The sequence below is a fragment of the Catharus ustulatus genome, chromosome 3, assembly GCF_009819885.2.
Source record: "Catharus ustulatus isolate bCatUst1 chromosome 3, bCatUst1.pri.v2, whole genome shotgun sequence".
NCBI classification, from domain to species: Eukaryota; Metazoa; Chordata; class Aves; order Passeriformes; family Turdidae; genus Catharus; species Catharus ustulatus.
Window position 1 is genome coordinate 15796262 of NC_046223.1, and position 13878 is coordinate 15810139.

The following is a 13878-nucleotide window of genomic DNA, read 5'->3' on the forward strand; positions in this document are numbered from 1 at the left end:
TTTTTGTAACTGCTGAAAGTGGAGTGGAATCCACCATTTACAACATTTCTGTTAAAAAAAAATAAAAACCACTGACAAAACATTAAATGTGACTTATAGACTTAAAATTTGTCTACACACAAAAGTAAGCAAATAAGTACAACTTTAATTAGAGATTTAGATTCATGCCAGAGCTTCTCATGCAAGTTACACTTGTTATTCTATCTCATTATTTTTACTTTACCTTCTTCCTAGTGTAAAGTTTTAGGACAGCCATTTACTGAAATCTCTTTGAAGGGCATAACTGGTATTACGCACCTCCATCCTGTCACATCTTCAGCAATATGTTTGCTAAACTGCAAGTAGCAGCAGTCAAAAACATTAAGTCATAAACTATTCAGATCAAAAGCACTGATTACTGCTCAAGTCACTGGCTAGAGCTTACATTTTAATAAGAAGCATTTCTTTTTCAGTATAAAAAACTCCTGACTTCAGGTGTATTTATTTGTAAATGTCCTGTTCAAAGCTGTAATTCTTTACTAATGCTGTCTTTAAAACTAGCTAAAACTAAGTGCTCTTTAGCCACTTTATTTTATAGTGACCAAGAAAAACAGGTCAAATTCAGAAGTATCATTCAGAGTCTTTTTGGTGCTAAGTGAATGGTGCATATCCAATTGTGTCCCATGGATTCCTGTGCCACACTTCCTCTGCTACCAGTCTTTTCTGACATTAAAAATGGTCCCACAGTTACTAATGTTCACATTTACAGAGCATGAGCACCTCAGAGCCTGTGAGATAATGCTGAAAACTAAAAGTATCTATCATGTGGTACGAGCTGCATTTCTTGTGCATTTATGGGTCTGAAGTGTAGCAGCAGTGCAGTTACAAGTCATCCAAATGGGGGAAAAAGAAATTATACATTGGAATATTTTAATTGCCTCTGAATACACAATTCCTCACATTCCAGCAGCAGCATCGATGAAAGACAAAAGAAATGTAACACCTGGTTCAAGTGCTCTAGTTCAGTGTCCTGTCTTTGATACTGGAGAGTAACAGATGCATCAACAAAGCACACAAGAACCACAGTAGTTGCTAACAAACTGCTTCCTGCCTTATGGCATCAGCACAGGGATTTGCACCGTTATGAACAAGGACTGGGGTGTTTCCCTTCATTTCTTCCCTACATTCATTCTCTCCCACTTTCCCTTTTCCCAGCCTCTGCACCCTTCTCGGGGACTGGAGATAACCAAAATGCCTCACAGTGTCTCGTTCCAGCAGGCAGGGGGAAGCATGCCTTAGTGAGCACTGCCCTTCCAGCAGGATGATCCTGTTCTGAGGCAGCCCAGCTGCAGCTTTACCATGGAGTTGCCCATCTTGCCCCGCAAGGAACAAAAGCCAGCCAGGGAAAAGCTGCAGCTCAGAAAGACAAGGGCTCAAAGTTTCTTTTGGACCTTTATTTCTAGAAGAATTAACAAAAAGTTGATGCAGAGGGCTGGGAGGAATGCAGTTCTCATGGTAGGGTGAGCTACTGCCATGTGCACGGCTTGTACTCATTTCTCTAAGCAGAGTTTATAGTGAGGGAACACAAAACCAACTCTGCCCTAGAAATAGATATGAGATGACACTTTTATTATAATGCACAATTTGTACCATTCACAGCTTACTGGTCTGTAGTCCTAGAACAAAGTGGAAATGTACAGTAGCAAACTTAAATAACTTTGCATTGACAGTGAAAATAAATCACATTTTAATGTTACATCACACTACTCATTGCATCTCAGTAGACAAAGCTAGTATAGAATAAACAGTAATAATTCTCATATATTAAGAGTTCCAGGATCTTTCCCAGACATTACCTTTATTGCATCTAGAGTGCATGCCTTTAAACTCAAATCCAAAAAAAACCACAAAGAAACTGGAAAAAAAATCAAGAGAAATGTGCAGCTTCAGAAATAGCCACAGGTTTCAGACATGCACAGATATTGCTTTCTTCTGAACTCAAAAGTCTTTGAAAAGAATAACAAAACATTATCTTTCAAGTCATACCTCAGTTAAAAACAACAGAACTAAAATTTATTCAATTATAATCAATAAGTATTTCTTTACTAATTACCAAGTATTTCTCTAATTTCTTGAATTACAAACAGATATAACAACATTTCAAACTTGAAAGTCATTAATACCAAAGATGCTTCTTCATTGGAAAAAATGAAATAATCAGAAAAAAAACAGCAAAGGCAACTAAGTAGCCAACAATAAAGTGGCTTAGTTTGCAAAGTAAACAGATTAACAACATAATTTAACAACACAGATTTTGCATATTTTTTATCACAGCTTTGTTGGGGTTTTTTTGCAGGTTTTTTTTGGTTTGTTTTTTTTTAATGGCCCAACAACAGAAAGTCCAGTTGTTTGACAGAAAGCTTATAAGGAAATAATGCCACAGTCTTCAAGGATATACTGGAGCGAGGTTTCACCACTCTGCATCTCCAGTGGCTTTTGCAAAAACGTGGTCTTTGCCCTCAATGGACATCACTCCATCTTTTAAGTAGAACTTCCATTTGTTCTTAGTTCGATGAATCTGATCAAAAATAATAATCAAAATTAATGCAACCACAAATATACATTAGACCATTCATTTAAAAAACAAACAAACAAAAACCCCCAAGATTTAAGCACAACCTGTTTTACACACCAGGTTTTTATTTTAAAATCCTTATGGCCCAAAATATCCAAAGGAAGTATTATACTTCAGTTGTTTATAAAGGACTCCCTGCCCTCTCAAGAGGGAAACCCCCTGAATCTTATCCCATCCTGTCCCACTCTCCCATCCCACAACTTCACCCCAAAAAAGTGTTAGCTGTAGCAGTTAAACACCAGCAGAACAAGACAAAAGTAATGAGGCAATCCCAAAACACAGCACACCTTGCAAACCAGTTTAACTAAAATGCATTTTCTTTTTCACATGGCAAAGCAATATTGCATGCACAGAAGTGTTAGGAACAGGCTAAAAGCATCAAAATTTGGCTTAAAAGCAAACACAGATAATTTAAAAAAACAAAAAAGAAAGAATTTGCATATTCTTTTTAAAGGCCTGCAAGGAAACCCATTCTGCAGAAAGTTTTGTTTAATATTAAAAGAGGGAATTTTAAATATCTCTAGAAAATTCCTTGAATTGTCTGTATCAGTCTATTTTCAATCTCAGAAAAAAAAGAAAGAGGACAGCAATTTTACCAACAATATTGTCTTAAAGGTAGCAAGGTAATACAAGATAATTGGTTTTATCTACTTTCTATTGGGTCTACATGTTTTATTAAATCTGTATTGTAAAGGGGAAAGTTGCCAACATCTTTCCCTAGCTTCTGTAACTCCCAATTTCTAATAACATCTGATATTAAATTTCCTATAAGACATGCCCAACACTGACCTGCCTAGTAGTTTCTTCTAGATTTTCAAGCAATTTTTCAGCTTGTTTCAGACAGAATTTGCTCTAGACAACAGTATTCATTACCTACAGCAACTGTAACATCTGAGTTCTGAAGCTGCAAAGTTTGGTGAACCTTTCAATACAACAGATACCAATGGCTTCATTTCAGAGGCATTTTCTACACATACCCCTATGACTTTGCAAAATAACCTCTCTGTTTCCTAAAACACAGACAACCTTTCAGATAGGCCTAGTTAGACACACAAAAAATTATAACTAGTCACTTTTGAAAGAATATTGAAAAAAAAAGTGAAGGCATACTCTTAAGCTACAGCCACATTTTTCCGTATTTGCTTTAAAATTACTGACATGTAAGCATCCAAAACCCTGCAATAGCTAAAAGGACTTAATTTGATCTTCAGGAGTTCAAAATAAGGTTGAATTTTAAACATTAAAATGAAGGAGGACAAAAAGGCACTTAGCAACTTTGTTTTCCAGACACAACAAAATTCTGGTAGGAAAATCTCTCACTAAGCACTGCAAAGAAAAAGTTAAAGAAAGTACACACACCTCTCTGTTATCCATTTTATAAGCCTTAATTCACAGCTGAATATGCCTACATACATCCAGAGATGTTGATCTTACTTAAAAGTTAAGGAAATAAACAAGTTTTTGCACCTTTAAAGATCATAGTTTTGCCAGACTTGTTGTTCCCTTTTCCTCTAATGGGCCAGTATGATTATCCTCTTCTCAGAGAACAGTAGGAAAGTCTTCAGACTATTGTCAGCTAAACACATCATTTAAACACTCTATTACAGCATTAGAGTTTCTTCAGAAGGCACTCTCAGGAGAGCAGACATGGATTTGCTGAAGATATTATTTAGGATGATTAAAGAACAAAGATAAAAGTGTATTACTGTACCTTTTCATACTGACAAACTATCACATTGTCGGTGTCAAACAAGTCTGCAATGTCCTGTTCACTGACATCATCACCAGAGTTTAGGGGGTCCTAGAGATTAAAATTCTGTTTTATACATTCTTTCAGAATAGCAATGAATATATTTGGAATTAAACATACCCAGAACAATAAAGCTACCATTGCAAAAATCAAGACCTGGAGGCTGTGAAGACCACATTGCACTCCCTCATTTACACATTCACATTCTAAAAACCCAAAACACCCTAAACAAAAACATAAATCAAAAAACCAAAAAACTGCTAACTTACAAAGCAGATCCCAGTAACTGAAACACTCATCAACTTGTATTTATGTGAAGTACACATGTTACAAGTTGATTCCCTTGTGAATAAACCCATAAAATACAAAATTGCATGTCTTTAGGAAAAAGGAAAACCTAGGAAAGACAGGGCATTAACCAGAGAACAGGGCTCTTAAATTACACTGTTCTCTGTCTAATCCCCTGTGGTCCTTTAGAAGGAAAGACGAAACTAGATTTTTATTCTGATCTTATTTAAATAAATCTCATTTAAATCTAATTCTTTAAATAGCTTACTTAAGTAAAAAGCAGAACTCCACTGCAGCCAGGGTTTTACAATAGAACTGTAATTCTGATAGCTAAGTATCTTAATTCATCCAATAAACAAGTTACTTTCTAACAGTTCTTTCATTTGGCCACACTCTTCATAATGAGCTTTCAAGTAATTTCTCTGCAGTACCTCCTATCTCCAGAGGTTTGTAACCTCACTGTGCATGCCCCACATTAAACGAACCAGGAACTGTTCCAGGTCCAACAATTCAACAGTCAAGAGATATCTAATATTGTTATGTGCTTCTAAAGGCTTAAAAGTAAATTACCTCCTCAACTATATCTATCTGGAGGTCTTCATTGTCCCCATCACTGCAGCTGGACTCAATGTTTGAAGAACTGTCACAATCTTCATCATAGTCTTCCTCATCATCCAGAACTCTCAGATCCTCTGAATCAATAAAGCCAACTAATTCATTCTCTTCTTTATCTTTTGTATGTGGTATTTGTTCATTGGAAGACACATCCCCAGTGCCATCAAGCTGACTTATGCCTTCAATGTCACTGCAGAGATCCTTCTCCAGGGGTAAATCAGATTCTGTCTGCTCCATGGGTTCCATGGGACAGGAATGAAAGAGACCAGGGACAGCTTGTGAATCATCACCACAATGGAAGTTCAGCACAAAGGCTGACATTTTTGTTTAATAAATCAATGAGCCTGGGGCACTAATATGGAGTTTCAGGTCCTACTGCTTGTAAAACCTGAGTACATTGGCAAACACTGTTTGCATCTAACTTAAATGGAACCCAGGTCAAATATTCCTCAGCAACACAGAAAAAAAATTCCTTTCTTACACCCTTGTACTCAACTTGAAAACAAAGGCAATCAAGTGGACACTTAGAATTACTATGGTAAAAAAAAAAAAAAAAAAAACAACCCCCCATAAAAACAAAAACGCAAGCTACTCCTCCACCTCCAAAAATAGCATTTTCCATTTTTGAAATAAAAAGTCAAGATGAACTGATCCCTCTCCTTCAACTCACTCAAAATGCTTTGTTTAAACAAAGATATAAAAAGCTGGGTGAGACAGTAAATATTTCAGTAGTTCAAGTTACTGTTCATAAAAGTGCTGGAATTCCTAAACAGAGCATTCATAGGAGTGTAGAAGGGCTTTAAGGTTTCAGCCATCTTCAGTTTCTCATTAAATCTTTATTGTAGCACTTAATTCCCATCCACATACACTCTCTAGTTCAAGAAAATAACACTTTGTTTTGACCTCCCATTCTCACTACAGACAGTCTACATCATGCTGCCATCAGAGTTCAGATGAGAACAGAACTTGCTTTCTATTTACAGGCATTTGGCATTACTGTTGTTAAATTTGCATTTAATAAATTTGCCTCAATCACATATGAGCACTACAACTCAAAGCCAGCCTGAACTTCAAACATCTGCAAATAATTTCTGGAACTAAAATTAGATGAGGTCAGGAAAGTGGCTTGTTAATTAAAACCATTCAAGTTTCCCACACAGCTCTAGCTGAGTTCTAGCTTGTCCAGGACTTTTTCCCCAAGGAAATACATTTTCTTCAAGGAGATTTTCACTTATCAAATTTGACTTTTCATCCTGAATGGATTCTCAATACAACTTTAATGCTCTTCACACATTACAAGTTAAAATTAATCCCAGCGGATCCTGCAAAAGCTCTCTGCCCACAACTGACCAGTATCCATATGCAGAATGTGCATATCAGAATGATATGGAAGTTCTCAAGGAGTCTTTCATGTCTGCTTAGTTACAAAAAATCCCCTATGATTCTCAAAAGTAATCAGTAAGCATAATACATTCTAGCTCTCCATTACATTTTTTCACTGTTTTTAAATTGATCTTCTCATCAATCACAGTATTTTAGCAGTAGTTTTGACAAATTCTTAATGTAAAAACAAGCAGTCAGCTACTGCTATTCTAAACAAGCTTAAGAATGAAGCATAAAATGAAAATAACTTTTGTTCATCTCATTTAGAGGCGCTGGTTGTCACTTAGAAATGTATTCAAACAACCATCTCTAACAGATGTATTTTCATTAGCTGAGAAACAAAAGGTCTTACCTTGTCAGAGGAAGCAATGCTGCCCTGATCCTTGAGAAATGCATTTTCATCCAAGCTTTCCCCTGCAATAATCAGGTCAATGATATCATCAGACACCTGCTGCTGCAGCAGCTCCGGATGCTCCACATCCAGCTGCCCCTCCACATCCAGCAGGACACTGCTTGAGCTGCTGGCCAAGGATTCATCAACAAAAAGTCCTTCAGAGCATTCTGGAGTAAACACAGCTGTGTGAAGATTGTCATGCTGGAATTTTTCTGTGGATTCACTGCACTGATTCAACTCTGCATTAATTTCAAATTCCTGCAGATTCACAGTTGGCTGCTGGACCAAGGTAGCAGAGCTCTCCAGGTGTTGTTTTTCCACATAACTTGGTTTGAACAGCACAGCCTGTTGGACAGCAGTCTCCTGGGGCTGCAGTGTTTCACCAGCTGCATGGGCAGCAGATGCATTCACCTGTGCAGCACTGGCAAGGCTGGTCTGCAGAACTGAAGCTTGTCCCAGGGGATGAAACATCTGCTGCACAGGGTAATGGAGAATGTTTCCATCTCCTGAGGCCTGGGTGACCACAACAGGCATATTCACCTTGTAAAGTTGTCCTACAGAGAGGAGAGTAAGAACTGCTTCAGCAGGTGAAACTACAGCTTCATCCAGGCCACTGACCTGTCACCACTAAAAATAAGAACAGACACTCAGGCAAACTATGAGAAAAAGGACCTCTGTAAAGTAAAACTTTCCTCAAGCACAATTCCAGGTCTTGAAAATCAGGCATTCAGCAGCTTTCTGAATGAAGGCTTCCATCCAGTCCATCATGTTAAATACCTTTTTTTGGGTTTGGCCTACGCAGTACCATGACAGTAAGGTCAATAATTTAACTACATACTAGAATTAAAATAAAAAGATATATGAATAAAATCCCTGTTTTAAATTTTTGCCATGTAATTTCAGAAACTAAGAAATAGAAGACGAAACAGTAAACTAGCCCAGACACAGGGAGAGTTCATTCCTTTAAAGGCCTTTAGGTATCCTCTCTAAAAAACCTGCCTATTTTAGTTCTGTATATATCATTTCTTAAGAAATCACTCCAAATACTGAATGCTTAAAGTTGTTATTATCAGTATTAGAACTGAGATGCCAGAGCCAAGTTCCACATTTCATTTGATTTTTCTTCTCCCCACACACATGCTCACACAGACACAGTCACTGGTAACAGTCTATAGGTCTCATGACATCAGGAATTATACCTGAAACAGATAACTAGAGACATCAGTTTTCATCAAAGAACAATGGGAAGAGTCAATGACCGAACTAAGCCTTCCACTGATCACACCTAAGCAGTACAAGCAGCTTTTGTACAAGCAGTACAGGCAGTTTTATTGCCGAAAGAGTGGGATCAAAAAGGTTAATGGATAGTTGGATTTTATCTGAATAAGAAATCAATTTGTCTCTGAAGCACCACAGTGCCTTTAGCTTTTCGAAAACACAGAAAATTGTCCCAGAGACACAGGGAGGAGGAGATACCTGTGTCCGGGCTGACAAGGGAAAACAAGTTACAAGTTGTAACACTGACACACCAACTAATCAATGCAGTTACTTCCCCCATGCAGCCACTACAAACACCAAGTACAAAGAGGAGGCTCTACTCCACACTTGAACTTCTCCTCTGTTTCATCTACTGTCCCTGGGACTGTCTTTCAACATCCCCAGGGGACTACTGCAGGGTTTGACATCTCATTACCCTTACCTGGTGCTGGCTGCAGCATCACTCCAGCTGGCATCTGTAAAGGATAAGCAACACATGACGGGAGAGCAAGAGTCACGCCCACTCGTGGGGGCCCCTGCAACGCAAGAGCTGTGTTTAGGCAGGAAAGGGCACTGAGTGCCACACCTAAAACATCCAGGGGAAACAGGAGTGAAGGCCTCTCTGTGGTCATCTTCACTGGAAAGCTGCATCATGCTTTTGAGATGTAAACAGATGAAGAATATTCTGCACTGACAGAGGAATAGCTTGCCCCAAATGTATCCTGCTGTCCAGCTATCACCCTTTTTGTTGAGGTAACATTTTCCATATCCCCTCAATGTAGCCACCACCCAGAAAGGTATTTTTCTACTCAAAGTCACTTTTGCCTAGGTTTAAGCATTACTCCACACAGCACAGGTTTCTTGCCTAGGCCTATGAAGTCACTTCATACTCTCTTTTCCTCCTGGGAAACAAAAAGCTGGATATGCAGCTCCCTTTCAATCTAGCCATGCTGAGGAAATCCAACTTTTAAATCAGAAACTCACATATTGCACAAACATCTTCCCAATATTATATTTCAACTTGACAAGCTACTTAGCTTGAGGCTCAGGAGGCACTCGGTAAATTCATCAAGCTCTGGCAATTAGTGGCTGCTCCCCAAAGAAATTTTGCTATGCCCAGAGTTCTGAACTTGTCAACTATAAAAACACTCATTTTCCTTCTGGATGATTTCTACACCTCACAGACAATGCTGCTCCCAGCTTCACTGGTGGTAATATTTCCCAGACATGCACTATTTTAACAACCAGTAATAATTTTTGGGTTTTTTAAAGTATATGTAGCTGTGCATTTCCACTACACTTTCATCCCATATACTAAATGCATGCAGCTGTGTCTTTCCAACACTTCTGGCTTTACTTCTTGCAGAACCAGCTGGTACATCCCATCCTTTTTCACTGCTCCAACAGAAGCAGTAGTGTTACAATTCTCCCTCCTGAAGCCAATTAATAATTGGCAAGCAATTTTAAAAATTTAGGAGTTCAACATAATCAAAACTGAAGTAAAACATCACTACAGCTACATACCAGTTTTGCTGCTGTGAACTGCTGAAAACCTCTGCCAGTTTGGATGACAAAAGAAGCTATATTAGAAAAAAAAAAAAAAAAACATTAATTTCTTGGATACAGTTATCTTTCAATAATTTACAGCGAACACGGGTGAAACTAAAGCAATCTAACTTCAGTTCATCCTCATTAGTGAGCACAAGTATTGCCTTGTCAACTTGAGGAAAATGTGCAAGCATTTTCTTTCACAGCAGAGCAAATCCAATGATGCTAAAAGTAGGAACAGTAGGATAAGATTTTCAAAAGGACCCCATTCTGACTTCTATGGGAGAGAAAAGGGCAAAGGGAAAACTTTCTTTCGTCAGGATTTTGGAAGCAAACAATTCAGGTAGCCCTAAGTACTTTGAAAATCTCTATCCACGGGGTAATTCAAGCCCCCTTTTTACAAACAGACAGATTTACTTGACTCAACAGATTGCTTTGCCTTAGCATTGCCCTTTAAAAACTTAAGGGTGAGAAGGTAATGCTCATTAAATATAAAACCTCCAATAGCCTGAAAACACAAAAGTGTATTCCCTTTAGTTACATGGAACAAATAAAACACCTGCCTCCAAAAACAGTTGATTCAACTAGGAAGACTGTGAAAAATCCAAACAAACACAAAAAAGAAGGGGGGAAAAAAGAAAAAAAAAGAAAAGAATCCCACAGATTCACAGATAAAGAATGCCTGCCCAAGCTTCAAATACACTACAACACAGATTTTCATTAAATCATCTCATATGGGGTTTGTCCTTCATGGGCAAAGGTCCTAACAGCCTCTCACGTTGGGATAAGTCTCAGCTGAGTACTTACTACACTCTACCACAACAATACCACAGTGGTCAGCTGGACTTCATTGAGAAGAACAGGTCCTGATGTCAGAGACTGTGTGAAAGCCAAGTGCTCCTCTGCAACAGGAACGCTGCTTTTAGAAAAACTAAGTGAAAGAAAAACTAAAAAGCTTCCTCTGTTCTGTTTGAGCAAGAGATTACATTTTAACAAATTGAGAACCAGATTAAACCCCAACCTGACAGCAGAACTGCATGGCACAAACGAGCCAAAAACCTCTGCACACATCAAGACACACATCAAAAGGAGAAGCAGGTTAACCTTGCAGGTTAATTTGCAACTGAAGGGCTACAGTATTGGACTGCAGACAAGAAGGCTAAAACACTGCATGTTTTGCTACTGGAAATGAGCAGCTGATCAAGAGCATGTAGACAGAATCCTATTAGTTTATTAAGTTTAATTCATCATTCACTGGCCAAATTCTGCTTTCAAATAATTACTGTTCCACATCAAGCTAGATACAGTCACAAGATATATACACAAACCAAGATTATTCCAAGTCTTCCAAAAATATCACTGAGATATTCTTAAATTGCATGCATTGTGTCCAACAACATCTGACCTGCTGAAGTCTGCAAAATGCTGCGAGACCTGTGTGGCAACTGCAGACTGAACCGTGGAGAACAGTGGCTATGTTTGAAGAAGCCTTCTGTTGCTTTAGACTGTGTCACCTTCGTTTCCCAAAGCTGCAGTTAGGAAGGTCAACAAATATCAGCTTTAAAAAACAAACTGCATCAAAAAAGATAATCAGGTATTCCCAGCTCTTCCAAGAATAAATTGACTGATTCTATCCAAGTAACCAATTTCAACTCCCAGCAGCCCCCACACCACTCGCAGGATACTTGTAACTCTAAGTAAGGGCAAAAGTTTGCATGTTTTGGAGGGCAAAGAAATGGACAGGTTCATCATCTCGAAAGAAAAACACAAACTGCTATTAATGCAAGGGAACCCAACAAACCTGCTTCAAGTCTTTCAGAACCTGCTCCTCTACACCCTCCTCTGCAAAGAGCTCCCGCACACCTTCAATCACATCTTCGATAATGGACTTGTATAGTTCAGGCTACAGTAGAAAAAAATAAGTATTTTCAAGCTAAGATGAGCATTAAGGCATTTGAAAAGACAGCACAAAGCCTAATCTTACTTCATAAACTGCTGTTACAAACTGAACAGCATGAATAGATCAGTTTAATAAACTGAATGTCAGATGCAAAGGTCTTCAAGTCCACTCATTCTTTTAAGTCTAACATCCCTAAAATAGTAGTGGATTTGAGCCTCAAAGTATTGCTTAGGCTACCAATAATTTGGTACATGTTTAGGAAAGTCCTAGAAACATTAAAAAAACATTGCTGTGCTGTATTTTCAAAGAAGCTTGTCTAACCCCATTGTATTAGACTAGAATCATAGCTCCTAACCTAAGGGCCAACCACTAATACAAGCTATTAAAAATTAACTGTTGACTGATGGAACTGCCAGTTCCATCAGAAGCAGAATGTAAGGAACCCACAAAAAATAAAAGATTCTTTTTCTTTGTGGAAACAGTCTGGTGCTGTATAGCAACCTAGCTGTGGAAATTTGAACACTACTTTCATCAACACAGATCATTCATCTTACATTACAATAGGACTCCAACAGAACATTTTATTTCTTCTTCTGCCCATGTCAGTGATTAAATCCTAATCCTCCAGTCCTGGACAGCAGATACACATGAGCTTCAAGATTCCTACACTCCAATACAAATGTAAGATAATGAGTTTTTAGCAATTTAAAGCTTATTAATCTTGACTATCATTATCACCAGACTAGCACAAGGTGAAAAATGAAGCTGAGATATTTTAGGAAACCTTACAAGATTGTGGATTAATAATTTAATTTTTTTTAAATATCAAATTAATATTTTACTTATCTAAAGTGCAGGTGACAAACAACTTCTTTTCAAAGAAAAGAAGATATTAAGAAGAAATATGTTACACTTTCTGGAAAAAGCAAACAACACAACCACTTTAAACAACCATACTCGATCAGGGGTGATCAACCTCCAAAGATCTTCCCAGCACTTTTTCAGGATATTAGAAAGTTGAAGAGGGAAAAAAAACTTCCTTTTGTACCTCTACACTAAAAGCTGCTGATCAGCCCGTATGCCAAATGCTCTGCCTCCACTGCTAATCCAGAAAAGAATCTGAATGCAAATCTTTCAACGTGCCTATTCCTCTCCCCAGGATTGCCAAGCTACAGTGAGCACAAATATTTATTGTGCTATATAAAAACTGCACACAGCAACTGTAAAATTCAAGCACCACATGCTTCCAAATTAAAGAATGGTTATGGCATAGACACTATTGTATTCCAGTTTAATGCACACAGGCCAGAATTTCACCAGAACCAGGCCATGGACAGGGGTAACACTCAAACTCGGCTTTGTGAAGGAAAGGAGGCCTTATCCACATCCCGTTCCAGCAAAGCCTCCAAGGCTCCCCTGTGATTCCCGTCCTTCGAGGGCGCACCGGGAGCCCCAGGCAGGGAGAGGCGGCAGCGGCCAAATACCGCTGGGGTCACGGCCGCCGGTCCATCCCTGCACTGCCGAGCTGCAGCCACCGGGTGCCACCCCGCGCCACCACACTGCTGCCCACTGACGGTCATTTACAGCAGAAAAATTTAAATAATTTTAAATAACTCAATAAATGGATTTCGATGTCGTCCTTGGGCTTCCCGCGCCAGCCAACGGGCGGCGGTTCCTGGCTGGGCGGCGACTTCAAGGAGGAGCGACCAGACCCCCTAAGCTTAGCCTAGCCTAGTCCAGCCTAACCCAGCTCAGCTCCTCACCACGGGGCTGCTGTGAGCCATGGCAGCGGCATCCGCCCCCTCAGCCCCCGCCCGCCTTTAAGGCGCCGTTGCCAGGGGGACGCGGCCCCGCCCGGGCCCTGCCCCGCCTTGAGCGCTCCGAGCCCTGCCCCGCCTGGGCCCTGCCCCGCCCGGGCCGTGAGGGCTCCGGGCCCTGCCCTGCTCTTAGGGCTCCTGCCCCTGCCCGCCCGGGCCCTGAGAGCTCCGGGCCCTGCCCTGCCCTGCCCTGCCCTGCCCTGCCCTGCCCTGCCCTGCCCTGCCCTGCCCTGCCCTGCTCTTAGGGCTCCGGCCCCTGCCCGCCCGGGCCCTGAGAGCTCCGGGCCCTGCCCTGCCCTGCCCTGCCCTGCC

At 39.8% G+C, this 13878-nt stretch overlaps 1 protein-coding gene across 1 annotated transcript in view; it reads right to left on the reverse strand.

The window, feature by feature from the left end:
- Positions 1–1587: 1587 nt before the first annotated feature.
- The window catches only part of STON1 (stonin 1), a 43068-nt gene continuing 30777 nt past the window's right edge, over positions 1588–13878 (reverse strand). Inside the window, exons 4-11 of the mRNA XM_033055939.1 lie at positions 11651–11752; positions 11255–11378; positions 9826–9881; positions 8744–8837; positions 7003–7598; positions 5223–5495; positions 4326–4415; positions 1588–2557 (exon numbers count right to left, since the gene is read on the reverse strand). Of these exons, the coding sequence (XP_032911830.1) occupies positions 2450–2557; positions 4326–4415; positions 5223–5495; positions 7003–7598; positions 8744–8837; positions 9826–9881; positions 11255–11378; positions 11651–11752 (1443 nt within the window). The 3' untranslated portion in view covers positions 1588–2449. The remainder of the gene's footprint in view (positions 2558–4325; positions 4416–5222; positions 5496–7002; positions 7599–8743; positions 8838–9825; positions 9882–11254; positions 11379–11650; positions 11753–13878) is intronic.